At 33.6% G+C, this 20566-nt stretch overlaps 1 protein-coding gene across 1 annotated transcript in view; it reads left to right on the top strand.

The window, feature by feature from the left end:
- LOC105430382 (uncharacterized) overlaps nt 1-17543 on the top strand; it is a 21834-nt gene extending 4291 nt beyond the window's left edge. The window contains exons 2-9 of the mRNA XM_011643928.3: nt 2685-2939; nt 13205-13432; nt 13606-13784; nt 14142-14439; nt 14563-15006; nt 15103-15330; nt 16141-16369; nt 16626-17543. Of these exons, the coding sequence (XP_011642230.2) occupies nt 2685-2939; nt 13205-13432; nt 13606-13784; nt 14142-14439; nt 14563-15006; nt 15103-15330; nt 16141-16369; nt 16626-16723 (1959 nt within the window). The 3' untranslated portion in view covers nt 16724-17543. The remainder of the gene's footprint in view (nt 1-2684; nt 2940-13204; nt 13433-13605; nt 13785-14141; nt 14440-14562; nt 15007-15102; nt 15331-16140; nt 16370-16625) is intronic.
- Nucleotides 17544-20566: the final 3023 nt, after the last annotated feature.

Raw genomic sequence — 20566 nt, forward strand, 5'->3', positions numbered from 1 at the left:
AGGTACCACAGTGTACATATTTAATTTTAAAATACACACATACACACATTTATTAATGTACATGTAGATATATAATATATGAATATATATGTATATATATATATATAAAATGTGTATATATATATATATATACAATAATTACAATATATATATATATATATATTGTAATTAAAAAATAATTATAATATTTTACAACATACATTTGTGTATTTTTTTGTTTATTAAGCTGACTTCTAAATAAAATTCACCGATTAAATTTTGAAACCAAAATATTTAGAATATACATTCATTCCTGGATATCCCTGCGTTTTTGCTTTTCTTGCACATTATTGACATTTATTTTTCTGCATATGAGCACGTAAAATGAAATCTGAGTTGAATATTCTTTCGTAATCTTCAATTGTTTCTTGCAATAAATTTATTGTTTTATAACCTATTTCAAGTTTTTTAATTAAAAACGAAATACATATATGAATAGAATTTGTTGTTAATTCATAAATTCATAAAAAAAATTTTTTTTTAAGGACACTGAAATAACATTTTTCTTTATGAGATTGATTAATGTTTTTACAAAGAAATGGAATGGAGTAATATTTCAATTGTACATTGGAAATGTAGATATTTAGAATTTCAAGTAGTTTCAAATAAAGTTTTTTTATATCTATATTTTTCATGTCATATCCATCATGTTTATTGAATAAATAAAAGAAATAACAAAAACGATCACGAATATTCACTGGCTTAAGAAGGTTAATAATAGTTGTAAACGTTGCTTTCGTCAATTCCAAGCAACGTTTATCGTGCACTAGTATGCATATTAGGGAGAAAGTGCAAAGCGTTATCGATCTCAAATCATATGTCATGAAAATAACTCTTTGGAAATGACATCTTCGAATACAGTTTGCGATTATAGATAGAGCACATAATGACCATTCTTATTTTTCTTTTAAACTACTAAACTACTTAACTATTAAATATAAATATTATATATATATATATATATATATATATATTATTGTGTACTGTAGCATAGAAGATTACAAATTCAACATATATAAATTATTATCCGCGACTCATCGAAATTGACTCATGATCGTTCACTTAATAATTCCTCTTGAACCAGTTTGTAACGATCAATCATCGTTCCGGAACGTTCTCCACGAATCGGGTGGGTGTCAGTGACTCGCAAGTAACGAAGAAACCAAGAGATTTGTCTCAAAGGACCAATGATAATTTTTTCGTCTCAAGCGCCTGGCAACAGTGCCTGTTTACTTTTGTCAGGAGGATCGCGCGGCATAAAGCCAGCCTCGGATGGCCTACTATCTCTTGGAAGCCTCTCACCCGAGTCGTCCATCCACATCGAGGTCATTACGAATTGTATGTGCAAGTACAGTCGGTGATACAAGTCTCTCATCTCCCGTGTAGAGAGAAACTTGCATCCCAAAAGTCTCAAGGCTCGGCGTAACTCGATCACAATGTAAATATATTCAACGTAGGAGTAGTTGATTAAAGAGGAGCGGGAAATGGGGGGCTAAAAATATATTTCTCTTGAAATCATCTTGAAACGTTCATCTCGAACGTACGTTTCGAATAATATTGGCATAATTACGTAACGTGACGGTCAACAAACATGAATCTACGAGTTTTGTGTAAAGTAGCGGCAAATGTCTATGATCTACAAAAGCGTCGGACGTCGAAACGGGTTCGAGCAACACTCGTAATAATGTCAAGGTACAGTTAGCGCGCGTCAGATGTATTTTATCGCGCTTATTCCCGGCGCTCTTGAAGGAGTTAAACGACGACGCGGTAAATTATTTTCAGCTGTTGTTAATTCGCCTGACTACGATATACTACGGATGTCACGTTTCGACGAGCGGCCACAGCTGCGCGTTACTTAAACTGTACACTTATTTATCCGACGCGTTGAAAATGTTTTTCCCTTATGTTATTTACTCTCTATCACGCGCAACGCGTTTTTCTTCATACGACAGCAGGAAGAGCCGACTAGACTATGAGAAATTAATCAGTTTTACTGAGCATTAAATTAATATACTTTTTACGAGAGATATAGATACGTCAAGTCAGGAGGAATAAATATACAGCCGATGATGAAGTCTGACGTGGTGAATTCTCTTGGAGAATTCATTCACTCGTCACAGGGAAGCCACAGTTTCGTGTTTCCACGATATCCAACAAAAGTGCCGGTGAATCAACGAGAAGCATTAACGATACGTACGAGACTTTACATAATCACCTTCTCTCTTCCCCTCTTATCGGTGTAACTGGCGCGGTAAAGCACAATTTGTTCGTGCTTGTATGTTCACGTAAAGCACATATAAACGTGTACAGATACCGATACATGTGCGTACATGCGCGTGTACAAGTATAGCGTGTATCTATATCACACCTATCACAGAGGTACTCCTCTCAACACACACACATACACAAAATGGCACGCAGGACTTCACGCTGGTTAACCAACCGAGTCGAGGCCTTTTGTCGTTTCACGCTCTCCTTTGACGTTCCCTTTATTATTATCGTTTTCAAAACTGTTTAACATTAGAGGCGAGATGTCTCCCGTGCGAAACTCATGTCGACATGCCCTAACGACAGACAAAAAAAAAAAAGAAGAGATTAAATCCCTTCCCTCTTAGCAATATGTACAAGCGAGATGTTCTCCACAGGCGTACATGAGACCGCCGATGAAGAGTACGGCGGTGCAGATCGCCAGGATCGCCGCTATCACTCTGATCACGATGTCCGTGGTGCTCGGCAGCTTTATCCTGGCGGCATCCTGGGTCCAGGCTAGGGCTTCCTGCACGCCGGAATCGATCGCGGCGATGCAGGCCGAGCTGAAGCTCCAACAGCAGCAGGCTTACGGATCGTATCAGCCGCAAGGTGAATTTCTGAAGCATTTGCAGCCAGAGGCTCTGGTGCAGGTAAGAAACGTAAAACGTGATAGTAAAATGTGTCTTATCGTAAAATACATTAGTACATACACTTAGTTACAATACAATACATTTAGTTATATCAGTCACTAAAAAAAAAAAAAAAAAAAAAAAACAAGTGATAAGAGCCATATATACATATATAATTCATATTTGATAAAGTAAAGTATACTTGTGTTACATGGAACGTTTACTTTTTCGATGCTCGAGATTTCTCGCGAGATCAGTACGTAATTTCATTATCATTAGATTGTCAATCTAATTGACGATCGTAACGTTGCGATTACGAGAAGCTCAAGGTAAGTTCATAGAATGAGTATAATAACGAAAAAAAAAAAAAAAAAAAAAGGAGTAATGATAATAAGAATAAAAAGAAAATTGCCGTGATATTTCCAGTGCGCGTTATACGCGCTGCCTTCGAAAAACGCTGCCGCATAAACGCACGATTATCGGGATAACGACTGTCCTTTCTGGAGAAATCGCATTGACGGTCCTGCTAATTTTTCGTAGCGGGGAAAGTGACTGTGCCTATATCGGCCACGTTAGATTTCTCATTTAATTGTTAAACGAATTAAACACTATCGTTCGCGGCGTAAAAAAGCAGCGGAGCCGACGCCGCAGCTTTCAGCTCGTTACGTTCACGGTGGTGATTTTCACGGAGATTTCTAAATTTTCACGTCGCAGCGGCGTTCGACGGATCGTAAAAGGAATCGATTGACAGATCGCGTCGGATCCTCTCGGAGAACAAGCTCGCGATTTAACGATCTCTTTACGATCGAAAGTGAAAAAGGGTGACGTTAGTACGATGCCGCTAATACAATTAACATTCGTCTTCACGGCTCGGTAAAAACGCAAATCTGCTTTTGGCAAGCGACTAAAGAACACTAATATATGTTATGCGATATATGTTACGAATAAATAAATCCTGGCGTGGATGATAATCTGCATTTCAGATATCCTTTTAGTCCTTCCTAAATACATATATATATATATATATTTTTTTTTTAACTTTATTAAACATATACTCTGGAACTGATTTTTTTTTTAATTTTATGAGAAGTCATTATTTCATATACAAATATTTTTTATTTCAAAAACTGGGCAATAAGCTTTGAATTACATGTCTCTGTTGAAGTAAACTTTATCGAGTTGTGTATTTATAATAGGATAGTTTATAATAGGATATAATAGGATAGTGTAATAGGATAGTTATGATGAAATTCAAAGTTTCATAATGTTCGAGAACAAATAATTATGTCCGATTCATTACGATCAGATTTATCTTTCGTGGTATTTGTTTTAATATTATTACCATTACGATTATTATATTTGCCATGATTTGTCAACGATCTTTTTAACCGCACCATAAAATACGATTTAACAACAACTTTAGATATTACAATTGAAACCTCGACGACTCGATTATCGCGGCAAGAGTCCGCCGAGAAATTCTGTCTGTTAACGAGGAAATAATGTCCGTCTCTCCGAGAAGACAGCGTGTCTAGAAGTCGATAGAAATTGTTGGCTTGCATCACGACAAAAACGAAATACGTGTAACGGAATATAATCGCAATAAAATCTCCTTCAGGAAGTAATTATTATTAAAGATATTGCACGCGTAACTTTCAAATGAAAATTACGTAAACTGATTATCGATAGCGAGTTGCACAATATTTTATCGATATCACACTCCGTATGCACATTCATTATAATTTCATGTCAATATTTCATGTTGGCAAATTCTTGTGGAAGAAATCTCTGTGGCGATGTTTACAAGTGGAACCATATGGTACCTCTCGGTACGAAGCAATTAAACATAAGAAGTTAATTTCCTAGCAAAACAATGGGTTTTCCTGTTTCTTTCTGTTCAGTTTTATTCATGTAAAATGTAATTTCTTGGAAAATTATCGAACAATTGATTCTTGTCCATAACACTGTGTTTTTCGTTTTTCTAAATATTTTTCCTCGATTGCCTTTGTACATTTGCGCAATTTAGAAAACAAACAATTGCTAAATTCCGCGTATTTGTCACTCGATGCGATCGAGACGCAGAAAATTGAATCCTATCACCCAGTGAAAATTCGCGATTGGTCGGATGTTAATGAATGAACTGGCATAAAATATCGCAAATTTAGAAAGCGTAGAGTTATTTACAACCGTGTTCTTCGTCAAGAGGAAGAGGGAAAGAGAGGGAAAGAGGTGCGCGAATGTCTCGCGAACGCGCGCGCTTGAATTGACACGCGAATTGCAATTCTCGGCGAATTGCTGGATGAAAAGAAAAATTCCTATAAAAATTCCCGCGCGCGAATTTTCTGAGAAAGTATCACACCGCGAAATACCTTCTCGATCGTTCTCGGGCGACGTTACGCACAGTCGGGCGTTCATTATAGCAGAAATGGCGAAATTTCGATGGGGAACGTCAACCGTCCGTTGCATTATTATCGTCTGACTTTTATTATACCGCATGCGACGACGATGGCTCGCTCGTCCTGGAGAAATTGAGAACGAGCATCTTACGTAAAGCAAACATAAATAGCTTCGGCACTCAAAACCAGGAAATCGAAGACGTTTTTCTTTTGATTAAAATAAAAGTTTCAAAGTTTCACAAGAGGCATAGTTAATGTCTCGTCTGCTCCTTCAGAGTTCAAATATGTAAAATATATCGTTTATTATTTGTATTTCATTATTTATTATAAAATATTAGAGAATGATGGAAGTCACACGATAATGCCGGGATATTTGGAGATTTCAATGCCGTGGCTGTACCTATGCGTTCTCGATGTTTATCGATAAACATGAATAAATATGAATATATTTTTCATATTATTCATATAAATTGATTTTTTTTTAAATTAAAATTAATGGCAATTTAAATATTTGATTAAAATAATGCATACATATGCTTGATTATAATATAGTAAAAAGAGAAAACTGTAGTGAAATTCTCGGTAAAATCCTAATATATTTTGTTTTAACCGTTTTCTGCTTGAACAATAAGGATCCAAGGTTCAATTCAAGGCCATGTTCAGACAAAGCGATTGTTACAATCGTGCGTGACAGTATTGGCATGATAGTATTGGCGAGCCGTTTCGAAAAGACACTGAAAGAAGGCTGATATTGAACATATTCAATAAGTATTTCTGTTTAACATTTTTCTAAAGATTTATGTACATATATTAAACTTTTCCGTTTCATCTTTATTTGCATCGAGAAAAAGATTATTATGATAATTTATGATTAACTAAACGTAACATCATACGTAGCTATATAAATAGATTAAATAGAAAACTATTAAAATTCGTAGCATTTTATTAGATTTTTATTTAGATATTAATAAATGAACAAAAAAAAAATCTAAACATCTCAAACGGGTATTATCCGTTTTTCGCGAAATTCTTTTGCCTCGCAAATATCTTCCTCAATTTTATAGCTCTCGATGAGCGCGATTACATTTTCTCCCTAAATCATGACCATACAAAGTATACACTTTCGCTGACGAACACTCGTACGTACAATCAGCCCATAAATCCTGAGTGAGATTATCTTTCTCTAGTGTGTCCAGCTGACTGTCGGCTGAACCGAGAAATGACGCGCGAGACGCGCGATTTAAAAGGCGCGATTTTTTTTTCCACGCGTCAATAAATTCATCAAGCCGCGAGCGGAAAGAGGCGTAAGGCGCGAACGTGCCGGTACGTAGACAAAGGCGATTAATTCCGGCGTTAAGGCCGGTAAAGGTAAAGCAGCCCAGCTGGCTAAAGAACGGAACTTCGAAGAGGCGCGCTCCGTTCGTCCGTGAGTATATAAACGCAGAAAACGAAACGCAAAGAAACGCTCGGCGCGAAGCGGTGCCAGGAGCTGCGCGTTTCAAGGAGAACCGCAAACGGGGGAATTACGTAATTTGGATTGGCGTTCCTCGTGTGTGATTCCGCGGTTGTGCCTGTGGATCGAGCCTCTGCGAGTCGTGCGTGTTTGCAAATTTGTAACGACGACCGTCCTGACCAGCGGAGGACGCGCTTACAATTCTCGATGTCGATCGGTGATCGATGTGCAGATCGACATCCTCGAAAAACGATTCTTTTCATTTCTCAAGCAAAGACGCAACGATAAAAAAGAAAACGATGAAAAGATATTCCTATTGTTCTTGTGAACAGTTAATTGACACTTTCCCGCTTGTTAAATATTTTTCAACTCGCTTCTCTTGTTACATTTAAACTCTCACCCGTATCATTCGTCTAATTACTAGATGTCTATAATTGATTTATCATATATTCTGTTGTTACGAAATGCAAATCTTTTGTCTTCTTCTAAACGCGAAAATCACACCCGCGTCCGTTTTATTTGCGCCACTTATAAATTTACCCATGTATACCGCATCGCCCATCGTTTGATGATTTCCGTTAGATGAGGTACTCGAGTACTTACTCATCAAACAATCGTGAAACATCGCGGAAGCGACGCGCTCAATCGCGCAACAAGTTTTCTCTTCTCTCGGTAATCAATTTCTCTCATGAGACCGGTTCTCTCAAATTGGATTATTTCCGCGAGTCTTGTGATGTTTCTACTAATTAATCACGTTTTTCCGAAAATGCCATTCCAGTGTATCTCTACAACTCTGTAACTGTACATAATTTTTGGCAGTAAATAAATTAATAGTAAAAAGTTAGTGAAACGTTATTTGAACATACATTTGATGTTATGAAAGTTTATTTGAAGATACATTTTGAAAAATAATTTTGTTACATTATTGTAATATGCATTATACTATAATTATTATAATGTAATAACGATAAATATTAAAATATGTCTCTATATTATATATCATATTAATTATTATTATATTACTATAATCACGTTGTATTCTCAATCTAATTTTGTACATTGTACACAACTTTGACACATTTGTCGCCAAAAATATAATTACAAAATCATTCTTGATTAAATTATCCAGAACAAAAAAAATACATTTTTACCTCGAACAGTGAAATCCGGTAAATCGATTATTTCTCGTAGCGAGCGCAAGTCGATGGACGTCGAGTTTGATCGTGCGCGAATATGACACGACCATAGCAGTCGTTTCCGGTTCGCTTATGGCAACCGATAGAAAGTAAGACCGGTATAGTTATACGCTGCGAGAATATAAAGCTAAGCCAAAAGCATCCGACTCGTATAACGTGCAAAGATGAAAATCGGTCATCGTGAGGTCAATGATATCCGGAGAGATCAGCCATAAATTGCCATCAAGTTTGATCCGAAGAAATCGTGGAACGGCAAAGATAAAGATAAAGACAAAGATGATTTTATACATAATTAACGTTGAGATTAATATTAACTGTAAGTGTTGAATTATTATCTCCGAGTTTGTCATTATTTCAAGATTGTGATTCTAAGAAAATTGCTTCGTTATCAAGAGAGTCACTCATTATAAGTACGTGTATATAAAGAATCGTTCTCCCTCCCACAATTTTAATCTCCTTGACATTAATCTCTGGTAATTTTCCAACGACAGCGAAAAAAAGCTTCCCCGATTCATTATCTAAATGGTTGGTTCGCTTATATTTTAGAGTCTCGGACGTTTCAAGGACTATTTCCGTACACGACATCCTTAATTCATAGTGAATTGCATGTTAAAATAAACACTCGTATAAACGTATGCATCTTCCTGCAAATTATTTTTGAATTTTGTGTTTCTTGTTAATCTGCAACGAACGGATGAAGTTTGATAAATAAAATTGGATGCTTTATTTCTTTGTAATAACGAAATATCGAAAACGTCCTTTTATTTAAAACGTTACATTTAATTAAATCTAAACAATATGAATGTTTCTATTGCCTTTTAAATTCAATAAATGTAAAGAAATATTTTTATTTACTTTTTATATTAAAATGTGATTTGATATATATATATATATATATATATATAAGTAGCTATAAATTATTGAAACATGAGTTTCAGAAAATTCAATCTTTTTTTTAATAATAATTTAGATTAACCAAATTAAAAACTAAATTTTTTAATTATATTAATTAGAAAATAAAAATATATTAAAGAAAATTAAATTAATGTAAAAAGTTAAAATAAAGTAATTTTTTAAATAATTGCGTGGATAACAGTACGAAACATCTTTGCTATAGCTTTTTTCGTCGTTGGAGCAACGAAACACTTGGAAAATGTGAACCACGACGAAAGTGGGTTGCGAATCGCGCGCTAACCGCGAGAGGTGAACGTTCTCTAAAAAGATTTTCTCTTAGCGGCAACTGCATTGTATTATACTCTTTCATTTGACAATTTCAAGTCGGCTTACCATGTTCGCACATACTATCAACGTCATTGGTAGAAAATAGAATTCTGACTCATTCGTCCATACGTAACGCTGCCGCGGCCGTCTCTTCCTTTTTTATACGTGAGAACGATCGATCAGTGATTGTTAATGAATGTATCCAGACGAGAATCTTTACCGTCGATTGAATCTGTGTTTTGCGTTAGATGGAATGATACATACGATTATTAGCTTGCGAAGGAAAATGGCATGGATCGAATATATATTTAGCGCGTATGCGAGACAACTTGTATAATGTGTTTTGTGAATGAGCTGAATGTTTTCAAACGATTATGCCATTTTCTTCTCGAGATATAACGTATGTCATTTAAAGTATATGTTATACGTATGTATGTAATTATTATAATTATGTATAATAATCTCTCTCTCCTTTTAATCTCCCGTAATGAAGGATGAATTAAGAAAGTTGGTTATTTAATTTGAAAACATTTATAATTATGAAGCTGATTAATTTTGAAAGTTTGGGGACTTTAATTATAAAATTTCCATTTCCATTGAAATTTCCATTTCATAATTACAGGGAATTAATTTCTCAGTTAATTTTAACTAACTGCTTTAGTTGCAAATAATATAAATGTAATATATATATATATATATATATATATATATATGAAATATAATAAATGTATAATAACAGATATAATGAAATTAATTGTCCAATTTTATCGAAAGATTATCTCATATTTCTACATTTTTTTCAAATCACTGATCGATTATAAAGTTTAACTTATGAAGCCTCCTCGTAACGTTGCGATTGAAAGGAGTTGAAATTACGACAAATCACGTTACATCGTCGTGCAACTATGTATCGCTATCGTGTTCAGCACCGTGTACGTGTTTTAAAAACGACAGGCAGCCATAACTGGTCGTAATGGTTCGCTAATTGATAGGTTGAAGAGGATTACTGCGTTTTCTAAAGAAAGCCATTCGGCGTACGACGAAGTCATCGCTGCGGTAAATTGCAATGGCGATTTCTTCCGATGTCGCACGCTTCGTGAATCTCGAATGGGTGGAAACACAGTTCTCGTTTCCCTTTTTCTTTTTTTTTTTTTTTTCTATGGGATTCCGCGATAGTTGCACAGTCGGGAACTTCGCGATATACGCAGAATAATTGCCCTACAATGTAGTAAGCCAACGAAAAGTGACGTGATCGCGCAATCGTATCGTTTAACGTGTTGCGACTTGTATGTATGTAAAAAAATTATAATGGAAATTCAGGTAGGTACGCGCAAATGTGTGATTTAATTGGCCTATCAATTATTACTATAAATATTCACTTAAAGCGAGCCGCGCAGCGAGCGATAAAAGATATGTATCGTACTTATTTTCATGTGAATTTTAATGCGTTTGCAATAACACCTAGAGAGCTATGCAGATATCAACTTTTCCTCTCTTATCTATCTAAATTATCTATCTAAAATTTATTGAATTTAGTTATCAGAAATGGAAAGCTATCGTGATAAATCGAGAATTAATAATGAACGGACAATAATGAATAATTATTCTCATACCTGAAAAAAATTAATTATTTACGAGGAGTGAAGAGGATTAATTATTTTCTCTTTGTTTTATTTTCTACAAATTTTTTAGATCTTTCTAAGATTCTTGTATAAAGAAAGCAGAGTCTTTAATTTTTATCTTAATGAAATCGTTGAAGAATATCACGGAAATATCGGAATTTGGAAATTGTTGTAATTACTGACTAGCAAAAAAGATGCGTTTTTTGATAAAAAAAAAAAAAAAAAAAAAACCCCACAATGAATATTGTGTCAGTCTTCCTCACAATTCCCATGATTGCCGCAATTTATTTCGCAGGATGTGCACGTGAAGTACTCATCTATCCCCGCCAACGCAAGTTATATGCGTTCCCGTAACGTAGCTTCATCTCGCTCCGTCCCGTTTTAGTTTGACGCTCATGCAGGTCGCTCGTCCGTACCTATCGCGAAATCCTTTCTACATCCCGGGCAATTTCCCCGAGTGGAAAGTGTTCGCATTTAGCCGTGTTCGCATTTCTTCACGCTGCAAGTACGCGCCTCTCGACTTCCATGACTTCTGACCTAATTATTATTTATTACTCAAATAACGTTGTTGAAAACAATAAACATATTGTTTAAAAAAAAAAAAATACATCGTTGATTATAAAATTAAAATTTTTATATGACTAAGTGTTGGAGGTGATATAATTATAACGTAATTATAATAATAGTGATAATTATAATAAGACGGGATGTTTCGTCATTTACGCCATTCTCGCTTTCTCTGAATGAGATCTATCAGTCTATCAATGTGAAAGGACGGTTGGAAAATCAAACCAACTGCCAAGTCACAACAATGTAATGTTCATTACGTTAGCGGACTTCCCAGAGAGGTTAATAGTCGCCGCTGCTCGTGCAACACTTTGACCTTACCTTATTATGATCTACAATTGTGCACAATGTTGCAACGTTGCGCGTTTTTTTTTTCCTTGCACAAAAATGTAATCATCCATTGCCAATCGGCTTACGCGTTAGGAAGCCGCAGGGAAGACACTTAACCGCGTCGATATTCGTTTGGGAGAAGCGTTTCAACAGCGTTTACGCTGTGTTTGCGGTAATTCATAATTTAAGGCTTGTAAAGACTTACCGGATGCGGCGAACAGGACGAATGGCGCGCTTGGATCGGAAAGTCTCTTGCACAAACGCCGCAGTTGCGTGAAACGCAGCCGACGAGAAGAATGCACACTTACGAAGTGGAAGTTTTCATTTTTTTCTCGCTTTCTACGTTTCCGTATTAAGTCGTGTTACGAACTAGAATAAAGGCCGGTCAAGGTTTTATCATATCGTATTAATTTATCGTACTAACTAATATGGCATTCTCATTAAACTGTAATATGCGATGTAAAACTTCCGACAGAAATTTACTTCGTACTTATATTATTAAGATTGATTTAAGATTTGATAACGCTTGATTTTAAGAATTAAAAGCTTGCAGGATTTCAAAATTTTATTAAATTTTTACCAGAAAAGAAAGTTAGCTTTAATTGCAGTTTTACAAAAGGCGAAACATCTTTCCGTTGCATTATTTAATTTTCCGAGTTTTCTAATATTTTTAAATTTAACGTTAATTCATTCGGATATCGGAATAAAAAGAAAGAATGGAAACATATAGAATTGAATTAATTCTAATACTTCGTTTCTTGAAATCTTTCCGTTCGTACACGATTTCCATCGTCGATGAGGTTACAGTGTGATAATATAAACGTGAGTTCACTTTCACTAGTGACCCACGATGTCACGAGCAGGAAGACAAGTTGCATCAACGAATGATGATTGCCGCGGTGGTATTTGTCCAGCTTTCGAAGCCTCGAGAAATATTTATTTTTTTTTTTCATCAAATATTCAAATTTTTCAAGCCTTTTTCGTAAAACGAGAGTACGATTTCTGTTATCAAAACAACGATTATTTAATTCTGACAAAACTACTGACAATTAAATTACGATCTAAAAATATTGGTAAATTATCAATATTTATAAATGTAAATTTTTCACATTTATAAGTTAAGAACGATATCTATAATGATATTTGTATAAAATTCTTTGTTCTATTTTCTAATCAAAATGTGCTATCCATTATATGCTATCTATATAGATATATTGTTAGTTAACGCAAAGTATTTATATAAATAATTTTTTAATTATTTAATTATTTAATTTTTTAATTAAATTTATAAATATGATTTAATTAGATATATAATACAATATATATATATATATATATATATATATATATATATATATATGCATATTTTTAAGTTAATGTTTTTGTCTTACAACAAATACAATAATGCTCTTGAAAAACATGCATTAAACAAGTTGTAATCCTTCTTAAAATTATTATTATTTATACAAGATTCGAGATAAGAAAATAATTTTATTTACAGGAATCCGTTGAATCGAAGAATTCTCTGCAAAGTCTCTCTGCACCAGTGAAGAAAGAAGTTGAACCAGATACTAAAGACATGAAAACTCAAGGAGAAGGAGAGAACAACGCGAAAACTGATAACGAGAGTAGCGATCACGATGACGATGATGACGATTACGATGACGATGAATTCCCTCCCGTGCATATCAAACTTCCTCTTCAGTTGGATCTCGACGACATTGCAGGCGTAAATATATAATTTTATATATACTTCTACGAATTCTATTTTTAGCTTGTATTATAAATATTTTAATAATAATTGTCATATAAGAATCTTATTAGTTATGTTAGGATTTCCTTTAACTGTCAATTTGGTAAAGATACCTGAGAACCTTATTTTAAATTTCGATTATTTTCCAGACATTGATCCAACAAGCTCGTAGCAGAGTTTCCTGCGTGGTTGAACGACGACGAGCTGACGAGGTGATGGACGGAACCGGTGACAACGGTTTAGATAACAGTACCGATCCGCAGCGTTTCCAAAGACTAAGCGGCGAACGAGTTGCTATTCTTTGTGAATCAGGCAGTCCAAATCAGGAGTAAGTGACAGCATAAGGAAAATGTATAAATCAAAGCGCTAAATAATTAATAATTTAAAGTTGTAATTAAGGTTGTCAAGGTCATTGATTAATTAAATTATATTTCGATCGATATAATGCCTTGTAACATTGCGTATTATATAAAGTGCAAAATTAGGACAAAGATACTAAAACAGATTTCTTATTATAAGATTGAGTTAAAAAGAAGACTTAAGGCTTAAACTGAAGACTTGATAAAGATTTGATAAGGAAGCAATGACAATTCCACAATGAGTAAAATTAAATATCCTTATAAACTTATAAATTATCATAGATAAACAATAGAGTAATAACGATTTTGCTATTGTTCTTTTGCAGGCAGCAGGATCAAGAGATGCTCACCCCGATCATCGTGCCCCTAGGTACTGTGCAAATTCCTCTCCAGTCTCAGGAACCTAACCCGGGTTATCATCAATATCAAATACACACCCAGTATCAAGTTCCCGACATGCAACAATTACCACTCAGCGACCCACGAGGATTGAATCACATCCCGCCGGGTGTACTTCCTCCTGAGCTTCGTAACCTTCCTCAGTTGACTATGGAAATGAGACCGCCTCGAATGGGACCCCAGACGCCCATGATGGGACCTCAGAACAACCCGATGGGACCACAAGTGAGTCTCGTCTTTTAAGAAAATTTAAACAAACTACATATCATCGTAAATTAAAGTTATTCCGTTTATTTTATTAATATTTTTTTCTATCGTAACAAATAATTACTTGATATTAACGTTTAGGTCGAGATGCGTCAGATCCCTATCGAATTGCGTCATTTCCCAATGGACCCGATGAGAGGAATGCGACCGATGGCACAGGAGCCTCGCCAAGAACCGCAACAAGTTTCGATGGTATATCAGCAACAGGCCGAGCAAGTTCCTAATAATTATAACCAGGAGCAGCAGGGTCCGGCTATGATGCCACCACCCCCTCCGCAAGCTGAGGCACACCAAGATCCGAGAATACAACAGATATCACCCATGATGATTCCGCAAACCGAACAAAGGCCACCAGCTCCACCTCAAGTTACACCTGAAAAACCGCGCTCTCCCTTCCAGGGCATTCCCATCGAAATCAAGAGAATAATTCAACAAGTACCGCTGGAAATTAAGAATATTATTCAGCACATTACTGGTGAAGCTAGAGCAATCCCGGTCCAGGTACCAGAGGGAGCACGTCGTGAAGTAAGTTAGTTATATAATATATTTTAATTAAAAAAAATGATGCTAATTTTTATTTAGAAAAAAATATAAATGCAAATTGTTCAACGTTGTAAACAGGAACTCAAACCATTCCCGGAAGGCGCGAGGCCAATACCATTAGGACCATTCCCACTTCCGGTGGAAGTAAGAAATTTGATTGAGCATGGAAACATCGAAGGACGTCAACATCAAGATGGCGGCGAAGAACAACAGGAAGCGAAAGCTTTCTCTAATTCAGAGGACGAGAGCGATGAAGTAGAAAGAAACTTCCCTATTCCTATGGAAATTCGCAATATAATTCATCAGGTAAAATAATATAAAAAGAGATATATGAATTAATAAAAAAAGTTTTAAATCAAATAATAATAATAATAATAATAATAATAATAATAATAATAATAATACAAATAATAATATACAAGAATTACTTGATTATAAAATATGTTTTACTATATATTTTTTATAATAAATTAAAACGTATATTATATCGTAATTTAAATTAACATATAACATATTTATTTACACAACTTTATACAACTTGGATGTTTAAAAGATTCGTAAAAGACGTATGTCCAGATATACATTTTTATTTACAATTTACAATTTTAAATCAATTTTAAATCAATGTAAAATTAAATTATTGTCATTGATTATTAAATATTTATATTATTATTGTATAATTAATTTATATTTATTAATATTTATTTATAAAATTATAATCAGCGATTGATGTACATTTAACAAGGAAATTGTGCGGTGGCCGAGCGGTCTAAGGCGCTGGTTTAAGGCACCACAGTCTCTTCGGAGGCGTGGGTTCGAATCCCATCGCTCCCAATCTTTTGACCATTTTCTAAAAATAAAATTGTAAAAGATTGTTACATAATAGATTCAACCGCCAAGTTGTACACTGGTCTTTCATACGTATACAGGATAGCGTGAATAAGCAATCTGAGGCGCGCGCTAATTTTGAAGTGCGATTTGAGTAATCTTCACAACTCTTTTTTTGTTTTCATCTTGAGGCATAAAATGATTATATATATGTATATGTTAATAATTTTTATATTTTTTTAAGAAGAATTAGAAATAATTAATTAAGATATACTTTTGGGATTTTAGGTTGTAGAGGGTCGTGTTTTCCCGATTCCAAGATTTGCATTTAGGCCAGTCAAATCCATGGAAATACCAGTCGAAGCACATGCTGAAGTGACCGATGGTCAATCTACGGATCAGCAACAACCGGAAAATCGACAACAGGAGCAACACGAAGCGACACATATGATGATGCAGCAACAGCAACAACAACAGCAACAGCAATCCATACAAGAAGAGGAATCTCGCCCGCATTGTAAGTAAAAAGTTTATTTGTTTCTGAATTTGAGTTACATTTAAGTTATATTTGAGTTACACTTTTATTCTTAATTTATACTAAAATTAATTAAATAAAATTAATTCTTAATATTAAAATTATGTATATTTATTATAAACAAAATGACTCAAAATTTTAGAATCTACCTTGAGAAAACGTTAATGCTAAATATATAATAATATAACGAGATGTAAGATTTAAACGAATTAAAAATGTAATAAAAACTTGTTTACAGATGTGCAACCACGCTCCGTGCGCTCCGTACCAGATGATGTTTTTCTGCATCGTCGTGAGAAGCGTGTGCGTCGTTGCGCCTGTGATTGCGCGTGCTAAAGGATGCAGCTGGGTGTGTCCATCGGGCGGAAAGAATTTTTAAAGCAGTCGGTCCGAAAAAAAAATTTAAGAATAAAGAATTTTAAAAGAGCGCGCCATTCACGTACACTTTGTCCAAACGTTCGCAACCTTCAGCGCCTTCAGCGAGTAAAGTGAAACGCGAGGAAAAAGCTGAAGCTGCTATATTTTCATCAAAGTTGCAACCCCTCACAAGTACATCGAATTATACTGATTGTATTAAATTGTCCTAATCCAAAGTATTTTTACTATTACAATTATAACAGGTCACAATATCCCTGAATAATTTCCCTGCAGGTTTCCGAAGCGCTTAATAAAAAAGAATTTTGAAATTATATTAACAAACCGCATTTATGGTAAAGTATTAAGTACGAAGCCGATAATATTTTTATTTCGCGCAAAGGATAGATAAGTATTAATCGAAGTATACAGTTGATGATTTGAAATAAGTGTGTTTATCAAGAAAAGAAATCTTGATTTAAAAACAACAATTAATTTCAGAGTAGGTTTTTATTGGCCAACAGTACGAGATTAAACATTTATAAATCTAACAGTAATATATGTCGAGATCCATTTAAACAACAATCTGCGAATTGTTGATTGAAATTAAGCATGAGTGATACTTTTCAAATCAATTAAATTGATTATATTGTTATACTCTTTCGTAGAAAGAAAGAATGCGAAGATAGTTTAGAAATCTGTGATTTTCTTATATAAATCCCTGTGAAAACGTACTTGACACGTAACGCTGCACTCACATGGTTAAAGATAATTAATAATTAAAATTTCTGTATAACAATTATCTTTTATGTTCCGTTATTAACTTTGTACTTTTGTTTATTTTCCTATTACCCCACCACACTCTTAAAAAGAAAATAATAAAGATAGATTCTTTTACGTAGAAAACAATTCAAATTCTTTTTAAGAATATTTTCTAAATCAACGTTTTTAGTTTAATTGATTAGTTACATTTCTGTATATTGTTTGCTCCTATCGAAAATTAATTTTGTGTTTTTTATTGATTTATATTCTTTACGTGTTATATGTTTCCCTTTTTCATGACAAGTAATAAAGTGATATTATATCGATTAGATTTAACTGATATCTTACAATAAATTTAAATGCATGCTTTATAATATATATTAAATAAATAAAAGTATATTAAAACGTTAAAAAATAAATTTTATTTAAACAAGTTAGAAAATTAATTAATTTTTATTATTTTTGTTTATTTAATTTCAGTACATGCTTATAATTAAATTAACAATTAAAGATTCATAATTAACAAGAGAGATAGCAAATAACAAAATAGTGTCTGCTTTTATATGTAAAATAATAAACACGCACAATAAAATAAAAATCGACTATGGAAAAAAAATTTAATTATATGTATTGTATTAAAAATATATACTGCATGACAATTTAAAAATATTTAAAAAATAAATAACCAATAAAAATAAATCGTTATGAAAAAAAAAGATAAAAATCTTACATAACGTTTTTAAATTATTATCCTTTCTTTTTGTAAATTTTCCAATTTTTTTTTAAATGTTTAGTATGTTCTTTCTCTGTAGTTAATTTTAATTTTTGCTAATGTAACATAATGTTCTATATAAATATAATATCCTAACTACCAAAGAAATAACGTTTTAGATATAATATCCTAACTACCAAAGAAATAACGTTTGCAACATTCTCAAGTTTTTTCTTACAATGAAGCGTTCCGTGAATCTTATGTTTTGTCAGCATTTATAGAGAATGCGGAAATTGTAATCTTATGTTTCTTGTCGGCCTTATGTCAAGAACGTAACATGGATGTGGACGCACAATTCAATATAATAGTATATATTATCTTTTTTTTTTATAGTTTATATAGGTCAATGTTATATGAAAATTTACAAGTCATAATATTATAGTATATTTCAAATTGCTCGAGTTATCATTAGTCAATCATTATTATGATTATAAAAAGTTTGTATTAAGCTATTTATTTTCTACTCTTTTAATATATTTATAAATTTTTTACTTTTATTTAATTATAATTTATTTTTACAACAAAGTAAAAAGTATTAGAATGCTTTATGCATAATTTATAATTTGTACAAAAACCAAATATGATTTGTCGATAATAATTATATTTATAAATGAAACACTCACATGACATCAGATTATGAAACAATACATTTTAATTGAGTGAGGACAAAATTTATTGCAAAAGTATTTGCTCAAAGATATATACGTTAAAGAATGTAAAAGTTGTTTCAAAATATTTTTTAAGTGCTGTTTTGATAGAACAAGGAAACAGAAAAGTTAATTGCATTATAGATCAATAATATACGTATATTTCTTTATAATCAAAAGCGTATTTATGAAAAAAATAGGTTTTGTATTTAAAAAGTTTCAAATCAAAATTACAAAGTAGCCGCCTAAAAATATCGATATAATATATATTTTTCAAAAAAATATATTTTACAGAAATGCAAGAGAGAAAAAGAAGCAATGGAAAATTTGCTAAGTATATTTTGATGCCAGACATTATGTTTCATTGAAAATTGGGAAGTACAAAAATCATAATCCTAGAAAAGTGATGCACAATCATATATACGAACCAGTGTGAAAGAAGTTTATTGTCCAAAACTTATTGTCCATATTATCCAAAATATGTTTCTTGCAAAATGTTCGACTGGTATTTCTGTAACAGCGAAATGCAATGCCAGTTTAAATTACACCCTGGACAGTATGTCATATGACCTCGGTATCGCATTTCCTCGTGTATTTCATCGCATATCTCACAGATGGAAAGTGGACTCTTATAAATATCTATATCAGATTATGATTATATGACCATTACATAGGTATAGGACTGCATTTGCGAGATCGCATCTTCCTTTACACGTGGGAAGTGAAATTCATGCTATCGAATTTTTTTTAATGTGGTGTACTCCGATGTCTCTAAGTATACTAAAAAAATATATGCAATTTCACTGAACATCGAGATGATTAGGATTAAAACACGTTATTTGCAACGAAGTACGTCGTACGGGATGTTTAAGTCAAAACTTTTGAGCTAGATGACACATCGTCCGCGACGCAAAGACACAGCGCGTAATCTGACGTAATCTTCACGAAAGCAGAACACACAGTGCAAATCTATTCGGGAGCGGGGCGAGATTTTTATTGAAGAGAAAATTACATAAGCGCTACTCTCATCGAAGTGGATTGCCACACACATAAGAGACACCGCGCTCGATGATTACACAGATACGTCATGGATGAAGAATTCTTCGCGCGGGTGTATTATTATCATCTTAGAAAGCAGGTCCACGCATGACAGTATAATTGATTCATCACGAGCGGTAAATCGTCTCTCTTCGGCTATTAATTTTTGCGATTAGGTCGCTAGCTTTGGTTCAACTCGACGGTGTCACGCACGAGATGTTCCTTCCCAGCCGGATGATTATCAAGTCGGCGAACTGATTCAGGTCGCCAATTAAAGAAGGTACATACTCGCCGCCGGAGAAACTTATACATATGTATGGGAATGGTTGCTCGAATCCATTTTTTTGACCGGCACCAGCGAAGATATATTTGCATACATTTCCCATGGAAATTGACTTTTATGGTTGTCCACATTGCTTTCGTAATTTCTTCGGGCAGGATTGCGAGATCCCTAGTCACGTAACATCATTTATCAACGATTAAATTGAAATCACGATTCCGATAATAATTAATCCGATAATAATTATTCTTACAACTCAATGATGATTGTTTTATGTTCATGTAATTACCATTTTTTTACAATTAATTATAATTTCAGTATTTTTC

Source organism: Pogonomyrmex barbatus, unplaced genomic scaffold (assembly GCF_055798465.1).
Source record: "Pogonomyrmex barbatus isolate J1 unplaced genomic scaffold, ASM5579846v1 scaffold2, whole genome shotgun sequence".
Taxonomy (NCBI): domain Eukaryota; kingdom Metazoa; phylum Arthropoda; class Insecta; order Hymenoptera; family Formicidae; genus Pogonomyrmex; species Pogonomyrmex barbatus.